Source organism: Peromyscus leucopus, chromosome 12 (assembly GCF_004664715.2).
Source record: "Peromyscus leucopus breed LL Stock chromosome 12, UCI_PerLeu_2.1, whole genome shotgun sequence".
Classification (NCBI taxonomy): Eukaryota; Metazoa; Chordata; class Mammalia; order Rodentia; family Cricetidae; genus Peromyscus; species Peromyscus leucopus.
The window spans coordinates 75,249,991-75,267,363 of NC_051073.1; the positions used below are offsets into that span (position 1 = coordinate 75,249,991).

At 40.2% G+C, this 17,373-nt stretch overlaps 2 gene segments (V, D, J or C); one reads left to right on the plus strand and one right to left on the minus strand.

Moving 5' to 3' along the window:
* The window catches only part of LOC119088814, a 622,476-nt gene that overhangs the window by 539,284 nt on the left and 65,819 nt on the right, over positions 1 to 17,373 (plus strand).
* Positions 16,558 to 17,117, minus strand: LOC114689199. The segment is given in 2 exon segments: positions 16,558 to 16,927; positions 17,049 to 17,117. Coding segments are annotated over 2 exon segments (397 nt in total).

Sequence of the window (17,373 nt, forward strand, 5' to 3'; positions counted from 1 at the left end):
CAAAATCCAACACCCCTTCATGATAAAGGTCTTAGAAAGAATAGGAATACAAGGAACATTTCTAAACATATAAAAAGCAATTTATAGCAAGCCAACAGCAAACATCAAATTAAATGGAGAGAAACTCAAAGCGATACCACTAAATTCAGGAACAAGACAAGGCTGTCCACTCTCTCCATATTTATTCAATATAGTACTAGAAGTTCTAGCTAGAGCAATAAGACAAGAAAAAGAGATCAAAGGGATACAAATTGGCAAGGAAGAAGTCAAACTTTCACTATTTGCAGATGATATGATAGTATACATAAGTGACCCCAAAAACTCTACCAGGGAACTTCTTCAGCTGATAAACTCCTTCAGTAAAGTGGCAGGATACAAGATCAACTCAAAAAATCAGTAGCCCTCCTATACACAAATGATAAAAGGGCTGAGAAAGAAGTCAGAGAAACATCACCCTTTACAATAGCCACAAATAATATAAAATACCTTGGATAACACTAACTAAACAAGTGAAAGACCTTTTTGATAAGAACTTTAAATCTCTAAAGAAAGAAATTGAAGAAGATATCAGAAAATGGAAGGATCTCCCATGCTCATGGGTAGGTAGGATTAACATAGTAAAAATGGCAATCTTACCAAAAGCAATCTACAGATTCAATGCAATCCCCATCAAAATCCCAACACAATTCTTTACAGACTTGGAAAGAAAAATACTCAACTTTATATGGAAAAACAAAAGACCCAGGATAGCTAAAAGAATCCTATATGATAAAGCAACCCTTGGAGCATCACCATCCCGGACCTCAAACTCTACTATAGAGCCATAGTAATAAAAACAGCTTGGTACTGGTATAAAAACAGACATACGGACCAATGGAATCGAATTGAAGACCCTGACATTAATCCATGCACATATGAACACCTGGTTTTTGACAAAGGAGCCAAAACTATACAATGGAACAAAGAAAGTATCTTCAACAAATGGTGCGGGCATAACTGGATGTCAATATGTAAAAGATTACAAATAGATCCATATCTGTCACCATGCACAAAACTCAAGTCCAAGTGGATCAAAGACCTAAACATAAATCCAGTTACACTAAACTTAATAGAAAAGAAAATAGGAAGCACTCTTGAACGCATTGGCACTGGAGACCATTTCCTAAATAAAACACCGACAGCACAGACCCTGAGCACAACAATTAATAAATGGGACCTCTCAAAACTGAGAAGCTTTTGCAGGGCAAAAGACACAGTCAATAAGACAAAAAGACAGCCAACAGATTGGGAAAAGATCTTCACCAATCCCACATCTGACAGAGGATGATCTCCACAATATATAAAGAACTCAAGAAACTAGACATCAAAGCACTGAACAGTCCAATTAAAAAATGGGCTAAAGAGCTAAACAGAGAATTCACAAAACAAGAACTACAAATGGCTGAAAGACATTTAAAGAAATGCTCAACATCCTTAATCATCAGAGAAATGCAAATCAAAACGACTCTGAGATACCACCTTACACCTGTTAGAATGGCTAAGATCAAAAACACCAATGACAACCAATGTTGGAGAGGATGTGGAGCAAAGGGAACACTCCTCCACTGTTGGTGGGAATGTAAACTTGTACAACCACTGTGGAAATCAGTATGGCGGTTTCTCAGAAAATTAGGAATCGAACTACCTCAAGACCCAGCCATACCACTCTTGGGCATATACCCAAAGAATGCTGATACATACCATAAAGATACATGCTCATCTATGTTCATAGCAGCACTATTTGTAATAGCCAGAACCTGGAAACAGCCTAGATGCCCATCAACGGAAGAATGGATGAAAAAAATGTGGTACATATACACAATGGAGTACTACTCAGCAGAGAAAAACAATGAAAGCATGAAATTTGCAGGCAAATGGATGGAACTAGAAAAAATCATCCTGAGTGAGGTAACCCAAACCCAGAAAGACAGTTATGGTATGTACTCACTCATTGGTGGATTCTAGATATAAAATGAACAATCAGACCACAACCCATAGAACCATAAAGGCTATATATATATATAGCATGGAGGTCCCTAGGACGACTGTGGCTTATAATAAATTTCAGTTTTACTCAATTATTGAAAAAAAATAGCCAAATGAATAGAAACACATGAACTATGAACCAAAGGCTGAGGGCTCCCAGCTGGATCAGGCCCTCTGAATAGGTGAGACAGTTGATTGGCTTGATCAGTTTGGGAGGCATCTAGGCAGTGGACCAAGTCCTGTGCTCAATGCATGAATTGGCTGTTTGAAACCAGGAACTTATGCTGGGACACTTGGCTTAGTCTGGGAGGAAGGGACTGGACCTCCCTGGACTGAGTCTACCAAGTTGATCACAGTCCTCGGGGGAGGACTTGTCCTGGAGGAGGTGGGAATGGAGGGTGGGCTGGGAGTAAGGGGAGGGTGTGGGAGGGGGGAGAATAGGGGAACCCATGGCTGATATGTAGAATTGAATGGTATTGTAAAATAAAAAATATATATCACAAAAAAAAAAAAAAAAAAGAAAGTCAGAAAATGTTGAATGAATTTAGAGAAATCAATGAAAATCAATTGTAAACAGGAAGGAAAATGTAGGAAATGTAAATAAAATGAACTGTATTTTATGGGAGTAAAATTCTTGTTTTTTTCAAAAAAAAAAAAAAAAAAAAAAAAAAAAAAAAAAAAAAAAGAATAGGTTACTTCCTTGGAGACCCCCAAACATTTCAGGACATTAAAATTGCTTTATTTCCTTTCCATCACATGACAGTAAGACCAGCCTGCTTAAAACATAGCATAGTTGAGTAATGAAATATGTAGAGATCCAGCTGGTACTCACCCGGAAGTTTCATCCCTACTAGATAGCATACATAGTGTTTAGAGGTGTTGTACATGATACAACAGAAGAGAAAAAGATCTCAATCTCACCCATGTGTGAACCCTGAGAGCTACAGTAGAGACTTGCCTAGCCAGACATGTTCACTAACCCAATAGTGGCATGACTATTACAGGAGTAAACAACCACTTAGTGATTGAGCTTTTTCTGCAAAAGAAAACACAGATCCAGCAACAGTATCAGGCCAAGAACCTGTGGCTAGGCAGCTCCTAAGCCCTAGGAGAGTACCTACTACTATTATTCTGCTAAATCATGCTCTGCTTAAAATTGCCCCACTATCATACATGAGGGAGCTTTTAATTTAATTAGAATATAATTACCTCTTTTCTCTTTCCCTCCTAATGTCCCATGTCTTTTGTCTCCCAAACTCACAGCCTCCTGTTTTTTAACCATTGTTATTACAAATACATATAAGTGATAACCACATAAGCACAACCTGCTTAGTCTGTCCACTGTTGCCTGCATGTATTTGATTCTGGGACTGACTACTTGGTATTAGGTAACCAATCAGTCACTCATCCCTAGAGAATGTTAATTCTCTCTCTCTCTCTCTCTCTCTCTCTCTCTCTCTCTCTCTCTCTCTCTCCCTCAGCAGCTGTTAATTGATTTTTAGCTCCTCATCTATAAGTGAGGCCCCATTTACAATGCTTTGCCAACCGGTAATGGAATTGTACAGTTTCTGTTTACACAGCCATGTTGTTGATATTTCATGGGTATAGCTTCCCTGTCATAGATATTAGGCATGCTCTCACAGCAGACTTCCACATCTCTTACAACCCTCTCTGTCCTCTTCTGTGATGTCCCCTGAGCCTTAAGTGCAGGGTTTTCCTTACAGATATATTCAGCTTGAGCTGGGTAACCCATGGTCATTTATTCTTTGCATTTTGACCAGTTGTGTCTTGCTGTAATGGTCTCCTTCTGTGAGAAGAGTGGGAGCAGCTCTTATTTGTATTGGCTAGGTAATATTATTGTATAAGTCTAGGTAATTAGAATGCAGTTAGGAAGTACACTGACTTAGGACAATGCCAGTAGTAGTGCGGTGAGTCAAGACACATATGTCCTTTGAAGGGACTAGGGGCCAATAAGAAGTGCTAGAGGAAACACTGGGAATGTTGATGTGATAGAAGTACATAGGGTATAACGAGCTCTTAGCTCAGGAAAGAGCTTTCCCTTTCTTTGCTTTCTTTCCCTGAAGGACTGAAACCCAGTACTGATTAATCCTATTTCATTGCCTTCAGAAACTCCACCTTTGTCTCCTACTTAACTCAAGCACTGCTGAGCTCAGAAGCTGATTATGGAATCTGACCATTTCTCAGTACTCTTCTACATGCTCACATTTCAACTCCATGATCATCATTCCTCACACACCTCAAAAGGTCCTGTTCTCATCACAAATATGTTCCACTAGTCAACATAAACTTTTCTCAATCTGCCATATATTTCTAGATTCTAATTCTAGAATGGTGTTATATTTTTGTTGTAAATTGAATATGTAAATTATTTGTCCAAGTGATGTGGTTTTAATATGCTTTCAATATATTGGAACTTAGAGAGAGGGCTTGAGGTCATTGGAGCATATCCACAAAAGGAATCACCCCAATGTCTCTATCTATCTATCTATCTATCTATCTATCTATCTATCTATCTATCTATCTATCTACCTATCTATCTATCTATCTGTCTGTCTGTGTCTGTCTATGTCAGTCTCTATCTCTGTATGTCTGTCTCTCTATCTCTCTCTCTTTTTCTCATTATGTGACAACCTCACATGTTCCACAAACATACATGATCAGCTAAACATTAGCTAAGACTTCATGAACAATGATCGAACATAAACTTTTCTTTATTTCATAGCTGTGTCTGGAGGGTGTAGTGATACTATGTCAGATAATACCCTCACTGACACACTTTTACAGTTGTATTAACACATTAATGAAGATTTTTGGTTATTATTTTTGGAAATAAAAATCCATTTTTAACAATTTACTCTTATTCTCTGATCAAATAGTCCTGCTTATTTCATATAATTTTCCCTTATCTCTTACTGTGCCTCTCTCCTGCATAGACAGTTACTTCATAAGTCACAAATAATGACATAGGACACAAGAATGAGAGTTAAAGCTAAATGTCCATGTGCCTCTTGGAGACCCAGGTGCAAGGGAGTCACACTTCAATGAAGACACTCTTACCCAACTACATAAAAGCCAGTATAATAATTTCCTATGTGGCCTAAACAAGGACTTTGTTTTCTCAAGGCCAGGTCCTTGATGCCCTCAAATGCAGCACTCCTAGAAGGAACTTCTGGCCTAGAAAGATGGGCCTTGGTCTTCTCAGCAGGATAAGTGATCTCCCTCAGTATGTAGTCTTGATTCATCAATGTGATGTTTAGGTCTATATTGATCTCCAGAGCTCTAAGGGCTGGGCTTATAGCACCATATATTAGAGGTCTGCAGGGACTTTAGTTTCCTCACTGATGGAAGCTGGTATCATTATACTTCTCTCACCATGGCAAACTTTGCTGGATGCTCAAAGTTTAGCCCAGGACCCAGGTCGTTTGTTCCTGATGACTTTGTTCTGTCTATGCTGCTCTTACAAATGGACTTATTTGTTAGTGCCTATTGCTGTGAGACTCCCCTTGTCTTTTTTCTCCCTTCCATGACACAGACATTGGTTTGTGATTTCTATCCTCAATAGAAGACATAATGATTACCTGCTGTATTGTTTATAAGCTCTCTGCTTCACCCTTGAATGTCAACCTGGAAATGTTGATTTTATTCTGAGTGACATGATACAACATTTTAATATATCTTAAAAAGTTGATATAAAACACTACTATATATATTGTTTCCTTTAACACTACTATATATAATATTTCCTCTTCTGCTTTGAGACTAAGGAGCACCCATGACCTTTATATTCAGTCATTTATACCTTGATCAAATGTTTCTGTAAAGGGTTCCCATAGAAATCCAAATCAAAACTACTATGACATTTCATCTTAAACCACCAGAATAGCCAAGATCTGAAAAACAAGTGACAGCTCATGGTGGCCAGGATGTGGAGTAAGGGGGACACTCATCCATTGCTAATGGGAGTGCACAATTTTAATTGTACAGCCATTATGGAAATCAGTGTGTCTGTTTTTCAGGAAGCTTGGAATAGATCTACTTCAAGATCCACCTATATCACTCTTGGACATATACCCAAAGGATGTTTCATCCTATTATAGAAACACTTACTCAATCATGTTCATCACTAGTTTATTCACAATAGTCAGAAGTGAGAAACAGCCTAGATGTCCTTAAGTGGATGAATGGAACCCATCCCTGGCAGTACTGAAGGGCCAAGAACCTGAGATATAGGCCAGGGACCTATGAAAAACAAAATTCTACTGCTCTGCTGAAGAAACACAGTCATAATATGACTCTTAATGACATTCTGTTATCTCATAGATCACTGTCTTGCTCAACGATCATCAGAGAACATTCCTCCTACACTAGATGAGATGAGATACAGAGATTCACAACATAACTTTGTGTAGAGAGTGAGAGATCTTGGAATAATCAGTCCCAAATGGTATGGCTCCACCAAATCCGACCTCTCTGGGCTTAGGGAACCCTGCAAAATAAGAGGTTAAAACATGTTAAGAGTCAGAATGGGAGGGTGTGGGACTTCCCTTCTGGACCAGAGGTGAGTGTCCTTGCTCAGCCTGGACCCCATCCCTGGGCACCAGCTACTCCAGGAAAGACCTGCACAACTTGGTCCCAGGTTCTGGTCACCAGGCAGGTTCCCTTCTAGCCCCACGGGGAAGGATCCCCTTCTCAAAGACCCCTGGCAGACCCTGAAATCTCCATGCCCTGCCCCCATGCCCATCCACCTGAGACACCAGCCACTTCCTGATACTTAGAGACCTACCCCAAGCTCCCATCATGCCCCAGACTTCCCTTCTGGGCCAGATAGAGCTCCCATCCTGCCCCAGAATTCCCTTCTGGACAAGAGCTCCCATTCTGCCCTGGACTTCCCTTCTGGACAAGAGCTCCCATCCTGTCCCAGAATTCCCATTTGGAAAGAGAGCTCCCATCTGGACAAGAGAGAGAGACTTCCTGAATCTGTCATCTCTGTCTGAAGCAAGTGTGCTGATAAGACCAAGAACGAATCACAACGCGATGGGCAGACATCAAGGCAGAAGTACATACAACAAAATGAAGAGCAATATAACATCACTAGAACCTAGCCCTCCTCCCACATCTAGACCTGAACATGAAAAATTAGAAGAAGCAGAAGAAAACAGCCTTATGAATAACATCATGAAGGAGGTAGAGGCTTGTGTAGAGGAAAAGACAAAAAAATGGGAAGAATGCTATTAACAACTAAAGGAAAGGGCAAACAAAGAAGAAGAAAAACAATAAAGTCCTGGAAGAAAACAATAAAGGACTGAAAGAATCATGAAAAAGCAATGAAATAAGTGAAGGAAACAGTCCAAGACCTGAAAAGGGAAATAGAAAAAATGAAGAAGACACAAACAGAGGTAATGCAGGAAATAGAAAATCTGAGTAAACGAACAGGAACTTCAGATGCAAGTATAACCAACAGAATGCAAGAGATGGAAGAGAGGATCTCTGGCATTGAAGAAACAGTAGGAGAAATAGATTCATCAGTCAAAGAAAACACTAAAGCCAACAAACTCATGAACCAAAATGTCCAAGAAATTTGGAACACCATGAAAAGACCAAACCTACGAATAATAGGTATAGAAGAAGGAGAATACCAACTCAAAGGCACAGAAAATATATTCAACAAGATCATAGAAGAAAATTTTCCCAACTTAAAGAAGGAAATGCCTATGAATATACAAGAAGCCAATAGAACACCAAACAGACTAGACCCCCCAAAAAAGTCCCCTCACCATGTAATAATTAAACAACTAAACATGCAGAATAGAGAAAGAATATTAAGAGCAGCAAAGGAAAAAAGCCAAGTGACTTATAAAGGCAAACCCATCAGAATAACACCCGATTTCTCAATGGAGACTTTGAAAGCCAGAAGGACCTAGATAGATGTAATACAGACACTAAGATGCCAGCCCAGACTAATATACCCAGCAAAACTTTAAATCATCATAGACGGAATGAACAAGACATTCAAAGACAAAGCCAGATTTAAACAATGCTTATTCACAAACCCAGCCCTACAGAAAGCACTAGAAGGAAAAGTCCAACCTAAGGAAGTCAGATACACCCTCAAAACCACAGGCAACAGATAAAGCCACAGCACTAAACCCCAAAGAAGAAAAGTACACACACACACACACACACACACACACACACAAACTACCACAAAAAATAACAGGGATGAAAAATCAGGGGTCATTAATATCCCTTAATATCAATAGACTTAATTCATGTATAAAAAAGACATAGGCTTACAGAATGGAGACAAAAGCAGGACCCATCTTTCTGCTGCATACAAGAAACACATCTCAAATTCAAAGACAGACACCACCTAAGAATAAAAGGCTGGGAAAAGACTTTCCAATCAAATAGTCTCAAGAAGCAAGCAGCTGTAGCCTTCCTAATATTCAGCAAAATGGACTTCAAACTAAAATTAATCAAAAGTGATCAAGAAGGGCATTATATAATAATCACAGGAAAGATCCACCAAGATGAAGTTTCAATTCTGAACATTTATGCCCCAATCACAAGGGTACCCACATATGTAAAAGAAACATTACTAAAGTTTAAACCACATATAAAACCCCACACATTAATAGTGGGACATCTTAACACCCCACTTTCACCACTGGATAGATCTCCAAAATCGAAATTTAACAGAGAAATAAAGGACTTAACTGATGTAATGACCCAAATGTACCTAATAGATATCTACAGAACATTCCATCCTAACAAAAAAGAATATACCTTCTTCTCAGCATCCCATGGATTTTTCCCTAAAATTGACCACATACTTGACCACAAAGCAAATCTCAACAGATACAAAACAATTGGAATAACCTCCTGTGTTCTATCAGACCACCATGGTTTAAAGTTAGATTTCAACAACAACAAAAACTACAAAAAACCCACAGTCTCATGGAAACTGAATAATAATGCACAACTGAATCACCAATGGGTCAAAGAAGAAAGAAAGAAAGAAATTAAAGACTTCCTAGAGATCAATGAAAATGAAGACACAACATACCCAAACTTATGGGACACTATGAAAGCAGTGCTAAGAGGGAAATTCATAGCACTAAATGCCCACATAAAGAAGTTGGGAAAATCCCACACTAGTGACTTAACAGCACACCTGAAAGCTCTAGAACAAGAAAAAGCAAAGTCTCCCAGGAAGAATAGATGTCAGGAAATTATCAAAGTGAGAGGTGAAATCAATAAAATAGAAACAAAGTGAAAAATACAACAAATTAATGAAACAAAGAGTTGGCTCTTTGTGAAAATCAACAAGATAGACAAGCCCTTATCCAAACTAACCAAAAGACAGAGAGAGAGCATCCAAATTAACAAAATCAGAAATGAAAAGGGGGACATAACAACAGACACTGAGTAAATCCAGAGAATCATCAGGTCATATTTCAAAAACCTCTACTCCACAAAACTGGAAAACCTAAAAGAGATGTACAATTTTCTGGATAAGTACCACATACCTAAGTTAAATCAAGATCAGATAAACTATTTAAACAGTTCAATAACCCCTAAGGAAATAGAAACAGTCATTAAAAGTCTCCCATCCAAAAAAGAACAGGATCAGATGGTTTGAGTGCAGAATTCTACCAGATCTTCAAAGAAGAGTTAATACCAATACTCTCTAAATTGTTCCACACAATAGAAACAGAAGGAACATTACCAAACTCCTTCCATGAGGCTACAATTACCCTGATTCCTAAACCAAACAAAGATGCAACAAAGAAAGAGAACTACAGACTGATCTCCCTCATGAACATTGATGCAAAATACTCAACAAAATACTGGCAAACAGACTCCAAGAAAACATCAAAACAATTATCGACCATGATCAAGTAGGCTTCCTCTCAGGGATGCAAGGGTGATTCAACATACGAAAGTCTGTCAATGTAATACACCATATAAACAAACTCAAAGAAAAAAAACTACATGATCATCTCACTAGATAAAGAAAAGGCATTTGACAAAATCCAACACCCCTTCATGTTAAACGTTCTAGAGAGATCAGGAATACAGCGAAAATACCTAAACATAATAAAGGCAATTTACAGCAAGCCAACAGCTAACATCAAATTAAATGGAGAGAAACTCAAAGCGAATCCACTGAAATCAGGAACGAGGCAAGGCTGTCTGCTCTCCCCATACTTATTCAATGCAGTACTTGAAGTTCTAGTCAGAGCAATAAGACAACATAAGGAGATTAAGGGGATACAAATTGGAAAGCAAGAAGTCAAGCTTTCTCTGTTTGCAGATGACATGATAGTATACATGAGTGACCCCAAAAATTCCACCAAGGAACTGTTACAGCTTATAAACACCTTCAGGAACATAGCAGGATACAAGATCAACTCAAAAAAAATCAGTATCCCTCCTATATACAATGGAAAAAGAAGCTGAGAATGAAATCTGAGATACATCACCCTTTACAATAGCCACAAATGACATAAAATACCTTGGGGTAACACTAACCAAGCAAGTGAAGGACCTATATGACAAGAACTTTAAGTCCCTGAAAAAAGAAATCGAAGATGTCAGAAAATGGAAAGATCTCCCATGCTCATGGATAGGCAGGACCAACATAGTAAAAATGGCAATTTTACCCAAAGCAATCTACAGATTCAATGCAATCCCCATCAAAATACCAACACAATTCTTCACAGACCTGGAAAGAATAATACTCAACTTCATATGGAAAAACAAAAAACCCAGGATAGCCAAAAGAATCCTGTACAATAAGACAACCTCTGGAGGCATCACGATCGCTGACTTCAAGCTCTACTATAGAGTTACAGTAATAAAAACAGCTTGGTATTGGCATAAAAACCTATGTGTGGTCTAATGGAATCAAATTGAAGACCCTGATATTAATTCACACACATATGAACATATAATTTTTGACAAAAAAGCCAAAAGTGTACAATGGAAAAAAGAAAGCATCTTCAACAAATGGTGCTGGCATAACTGGATATCAACGTGTAGAAGGCTGCAAATAGATCCATATCTGTCACCGTGCACAAAACTTAAGTCCAAGTGGATAAAGGACCTCAACATAAATCCAGCTATTTTGAACCTACTAGAAGACAAAGTAGGAAGTAGTCTTGAACACATTGGCATAGGAGATCTCTTCCTAAATATAACACCAGTAGCACAGACACTGAGAGAAACAATTAATAAATGGGACCTCTTGAAACTGAGATGCTTTTATAGAGCAAAGGATACAGTCAACAAGGCAAAGCGACAGCCTACAGAATGGGAAAAGATCTTCACCAACCTTACATCTGACACAGGACTGATATCCAGAATATATGAAGAACACAAGAAATTAGACATCAAAATGACCAACAGTCCAATTAAGATATGGGCAATAGAACTAAACAGAGAATTCTCAACAGAGGAAACTCAAATGGCTGAAAGACTTTTAAGGAATTGCTCAACATCCCTAATCATCAGGGAAATGCAAATCAAAACAGCTCTGAGATACCACCTTACACCTGTCAGAATGGCTAAAATCAAAAACACTGAAGACACCTTATGCTGGAGAGGATGTGGAACTCGGGGAACTCTCCTCCACTGCTGGTGGGAATGCAAGCTTGTACAACCACTTTTGAAATCAATATGGCACTTTCTTAGAAAATATGGAATCAATCTCCCCCAAGATCCAGCTATACCACTCTTGGGCATATACCCAAGAAATGCTCAATCATACCACAAGAGCACTTGCTCAGCTATGTTCATATCAGCATTGTTTGTAATAGCCCAAACCTCGAAACAACCTAGATGCCCTTCAAGGGAAGATTGGATAAATTGTGGCACATATACACAATGGAATACTACTCAGCAGAGAAAAACAATGGCATCATGAGGTTTGCAGGCAAATGGATGTATCTAGAAAAAATCATGCTGAGTGAGGTAACCCAGACTCAGAAAGACAAATATGGTATGTACTCACTCATAGGAGGATACTAGATGTGGAACAAAGATGACTGGACTGGTACTTACATCACCAGGGAGGCTTCCTGGAAAACAGGACCCTAAGAAAGACACGGGGATCGCCCAATGACAGAGAAATGGCTGAGATCTACATGAACAACCTGGACATGAGTGGGAGTAATTAAGGGTGATGGTGGAGGGAAAGAGAGCCTGTGGGAGCAGGAGATCCCAGCTGGGTCGAGAACAGAGATGAGAACAAGGAATAGGCGACCATGGTAAATGAAGACCACATCAGAAAAGGAAGAAACAAAGTGCTAGAAAGGCCCACAGAAATCCACAAAGATACCCCCACAATAGACTGTTGGCAATGATGGAGAGACAGCCGGAACTGACCTACTCTGATGATGGGATGGCCAAACACCCTAATAGTCGTGCCAGAAACCCCACCCAAGAACTGAGGAATCTGGGTGCAGAGATCCATGGCTAGGCCCCGGGTGAATCTCCAGGAGTCTAATTAGCGAAAAAGAGGAGGGTTTATATGAGCGAGAATTGTTGAAACCAGGGTTGGATAAAGCACAGGGACAAATAGCCAAACGAATGGAAACACATGAACTATGAACCAAAGGCTGAGGGGCCCCCAACTGGAACAGGCCCTCTGAATAGGTCAGACAGTTGATTGGCTGGATCTGTTTGGGAGGAATCTAGGCAGTAGTACCGGGTCCTGTGCTTAGTGCATGAGTTGGCTGTTTGAAACCTGGGGCTTATGCAGGGACGCTTGGCTCAGTCTGGGAGGAGGGGACTGGACCTGCCTGGACTGAGTCTACCAGGTTGATCTCAGTCCTGGAAGGAGGCTTTGCCCTGGAGGAGGTGGGAATAGGGGTGGGCTGGGGGGAAGGGGAGGGGGCAGGAGGGAGCAACAAGGCAATCTGTGGCTGATATGTTGAACTGAATGATATTGTAAAATAAAATAAAAGGAAAAAAAGTGTCAGAATGGATGGAAACAAAGATTTTTAAACACAGCAGAAGCATTACACATATAAACTCACAGAGACTGTGGTATCATGGACAGAGCCTGCAAAGGTCTAAGCCAGATTGGATCCTAATGCTTAGAGGAAAAAGAACACAAATGCCCATCCCTGTTCCAAAACCTATCTCCAAATGATAAGCACTCACAGATGCAAACATTTGTTTTTCTAAGGGAATATCGCTCAAAATACTAACCACACTTAAGGCCTGGCCCCATACCCAACAAACACAAACTACAGTCAGTGGCATCTTCAGATTTTCTTTGTCTCATAATGTTTTATAGCACGTTTTTTCTTTTCTTTTCTTTTCTTTCTTTTTTTTGAGACAGAGTTTCACTGTGTAGCCCTCACTGTCATGGAACTCACTCTGTAGTTCAGGCTGGCATTGAATGCAGAGATGCACCTGCCTCTGCATCCCAAGTGCTGAGATTAGAGTTGTGTGTCACCACTGTCAGTGTCAGGGCATTTTATTTTTTACCTCACAGGTCCTTTGAATATATATTTTTCCTTCCAGCTTTGTGTTGTTAATAAGTTGTTACTGATGGGGAAGTGTGTCTCTGAGTCTATTTGTGTTTCTTAGGCTTTTTTGTTGGCCCTTTATCTTCTGTTTGTTCTATCCTAGTCCACTATGTTTTAGTTTTTCTGATTTTCTTTATTATTATTCTTTAGATGTCTGCATTATTTCTAAAGAAAGGCAGAAAGGGTGTGGAATTTGAAAAGAAAGGATGGGGGAAGATCTCAGAGTAGCTGGGGGAGGTGAAATCATAACCAGAATATATTGAGTGAAAAAATCTACTTTCAATAAAAGGAAAACAGAGGGGACAAAAGAAGTCCATGTATTTAATTTCAGAAGGATTATTTTTAAAGACCCTAAGTTACTCATTATTGTCTAACACTAATCCAACTGAAGAACTAGACAATGAACACCTCCAAAATTTCAAGATCTAACTTGGGATTGAGTCATGTGAAGGCCTTGGAACTTTTCTTAATGGTAAGGGCTCGTCCTGCACTTGGGAATCCAGGAGCCCCTACACAGAGAAATCTGGAATACAAAAGAAACTTGACCTCATTAAGAGTTCAGAACTTAGCCAAGTGGTGGTGATGCATGCCTTTAATCCCAGCACTCGGGAGGCAGAGCCAGATATATCTCTGAGTTCAAAGCCAGCCTGGTCTCAGAGTGAGATCCAAGACAGGCACCAAAATTACACAGAGAAACCCTATCTCCAAAAAAACAAAACAAAAAAAAAGAGTTCAGAACTCATGCAATGATCAACACATTCTCTACTGGGACCATGAGACACCTCGCTTACAATGAAGAGAGTCACATCTGCTGAACTTCTGCTGTCTGTGTCAAACAATCCAGTGTATCAAGGAAAATTTTAGCTTTTAAAGATGAGTGAATTATATTTGTATTTGTTGACTGTTCACCACAATTTTGGTTCTCCCAGCCCTATAAAGCCAGAAGTTATAATCTTGGTTGCCTTCCATAACTAGATGATAAGAACCCATGGCTAAAACACCACACATCTTGGTTGGAAAATATAGAGAAAACAGCTGAAAGGTTCCTCCATTTGACTAGCTTTCATAGTTCTAGAAGATACCACACTGGCTACTAGAGGAGAAAAGCCTCCAACAGTCTCACCTAGCTGTGATCCTCCTGGGCTAGATATTCCCTCTTTGCTACAATAACAAACTGTTATGCAAGCAACAAATTACACTCTGATTACATTTGAATCCTACTCCACAGAGGAGAATGCATGCATGGTACCATAAATCTTGTCAAAAGTGTATTAATGGATAAGTCATAGACCTTAGTGGGGAACTGAATATTGTTGTCTACTTAAATAGACATAGCATTAAAAATTCCTTCTAAATATCTATATTGACACTCACAGTCAAATCCTACCATCAACCTTAATGAGCAAAGTTTACTTTGCAGTGAACAAAGGTAAATGCACAGACTCATTGCTTCACAAAGTGCTAAGAATAAGTGATGGCTGAGTTCTCAGCCTTAAATAAGATGTTTCTAAGCACGTCCTCTGAGCTGAGAGGACAGTGACATATGGGCAGAGAGATTATCAAATAAGGAGAGGGGCTGCATGATGCCATCTCTGGGTGAGACACAACCATTGCAGTCTTTTGAACTCACAACAGCTGTAGTTACCTGAACTAAACCTGCACAAGACTGGGACTGTCACCAGTCAGTATGAAGAGTGGAAGGGTCTGTAAACGTGCCTCTGCCACTACCCAACCAGCTAAAGTATTGGTGACTGAAACAGTCTGTGAAAGATGAGTGGTTGCCTTCATCTGTGTGCCCAATGGTGAGACCACCGTCTCCAATAGACAGTTCCAACTCCCAGTCACACAGACGGCTCTGTTTAAATTCAGTGGGTCACAGAGCAAAACAAAAATATAAAATAGGGGGAAGGGATTTGTAGTGGAGGCAAACTGTCAAGGTAGGATGTAAGAATGAGTAGAATACATTCCATTCGTGTATAAAAATGTCAAACAATAAATTTAATTAGTAAAAGACAGAACCTGGCATTCTCCCAAGTGGAAAGCACACCAAAGATCTCCTTCTTAAAGCTGCTGAGACTGGCCGGGCGGTGGTGGCGCACACCTTTAATCCCAGCACTCGAGAGGCAGAGGCAGGTGGATCTCTGTGAGTTCGAGGCCAACCTGGTCTACAAAGCAAGTTCCAGGAAAGGCACAAAGCTACACAGAGAAACCCTGTCTTGATAAACCAAAAAAAAAAGCTGCTGAGACTGAAAAAACAAAAACAAAAACAAAATAAAACTACAGTTTAAGAGTGAAGAATATTTTCTGCCACACCAAAAGGATTACAATTTCAAGAGAAGCCTGGGCTACATAGCAAGTTGTGAGGCAGTCAGTGCTGTATAACAAAACCCAATCTTAAGAAAACAACAAACAGAAAAAGAAGGGAAAATGGAATAACCAGTTTAAGGAATGATCCATCGCAGTTTGGCAAGCTCTGAGGTTAAGTAAATCTCTTCCATGAAACAGTCTTCAAAGGATGAGGAGATCATCCATCAATGTTGAGTAGAGGTTTGTATCAGAGGAATGGCTCAGTCGTTAAAGGACCCTGCCACCAATCCTGATGTTTGATACCAGAGACCCATCTGGTGGAACAAGAAAACTGACTTCCACAGGTATCTTCTGAAACACACACACACGCACACACACACACACACACACACACACACACACACACACACAGAGAGAGAGAGAGAGAGAGAGAGAGAGAGAGAGAGAGAGAGAGAGAGAGGGGGGGGAGAGAGAGAGAATGATAGGTAGATGGATGGACGGACAGATGGATGGATGGATGGATGGATGGATGGATGGATGGATAGATGGATGGATGGATGGATGGACAGAGACAGGGAGTAAGTTTTATTTAGGAAATAAAGGGACTATTCAACAGAAATTTCCAAAACAAGACAGAAAAGCTCAGTTTTCCAAGGTTGACGGTAACACAGGGTGGTGATGCTCTAGAGAGTTTTTGTCTCAGTTCCCCATAAGTCTGGGGCTCTGTGTGGAACACTGTCATAACCAGACAGGCAGTAGTAGTCAGCTTCATCCAGGCTGCAACCCAGAGATAGTTAGGATGCCAGAGTTGGAGGAGCTGTCCTTGGAGCCAGAGAACCTATCTGGTACCCCAGAAGGTCTTCGATCATACTCGTAGATGAGTAGATGGGGTGAGTTTGCAGAGCGCTGCTGATACCAGGATACATAATTGCTTCCAATGTTTCCACTACTGCGGGTACAGGAGATGGTGATCTTCTGTCCCAATGATCCGGACACTGATTTGGGCTGAGTGAACACAACCTCAGCCCAAGACCCTGTGAGGATGGAGTGAAAGAGAGTATTAGTGAGGACCGAACAATGCTGGTTTCTTGGAGTCTAGGAAAAGACTATCATTTTCTCCTGTTCACACCCCCAAAATTAAATGAAAGCAGCCACCTGAGCAGTGAGCAAGGAAAGTGAGGAGAACTGGAAGCCAGGTCATGCTGGAGATGCATTCAGGTTCTCCTGGAGCCACACAACCTAGTGAGAGGCAGTGACTTCTTATCTGTTCCTGCACCCAGAGTGGAACATCCCTATGCAAATATCTCCTGTCCTGGAGCCTCTGAAAGCCCCTCCTTCAACATTAGCTCAGGTACCAGCTGAGAAAGAAAGCTAGAGAGAACTTGCCTTTTTCGTGCAAAGGAAATGCTTCTGAGCAAGGAGAAATCAGCTGAGAGCCTGGCAACTCTAAGCAAGTTTGTGGCTGGCAGTGCCCTCTGGT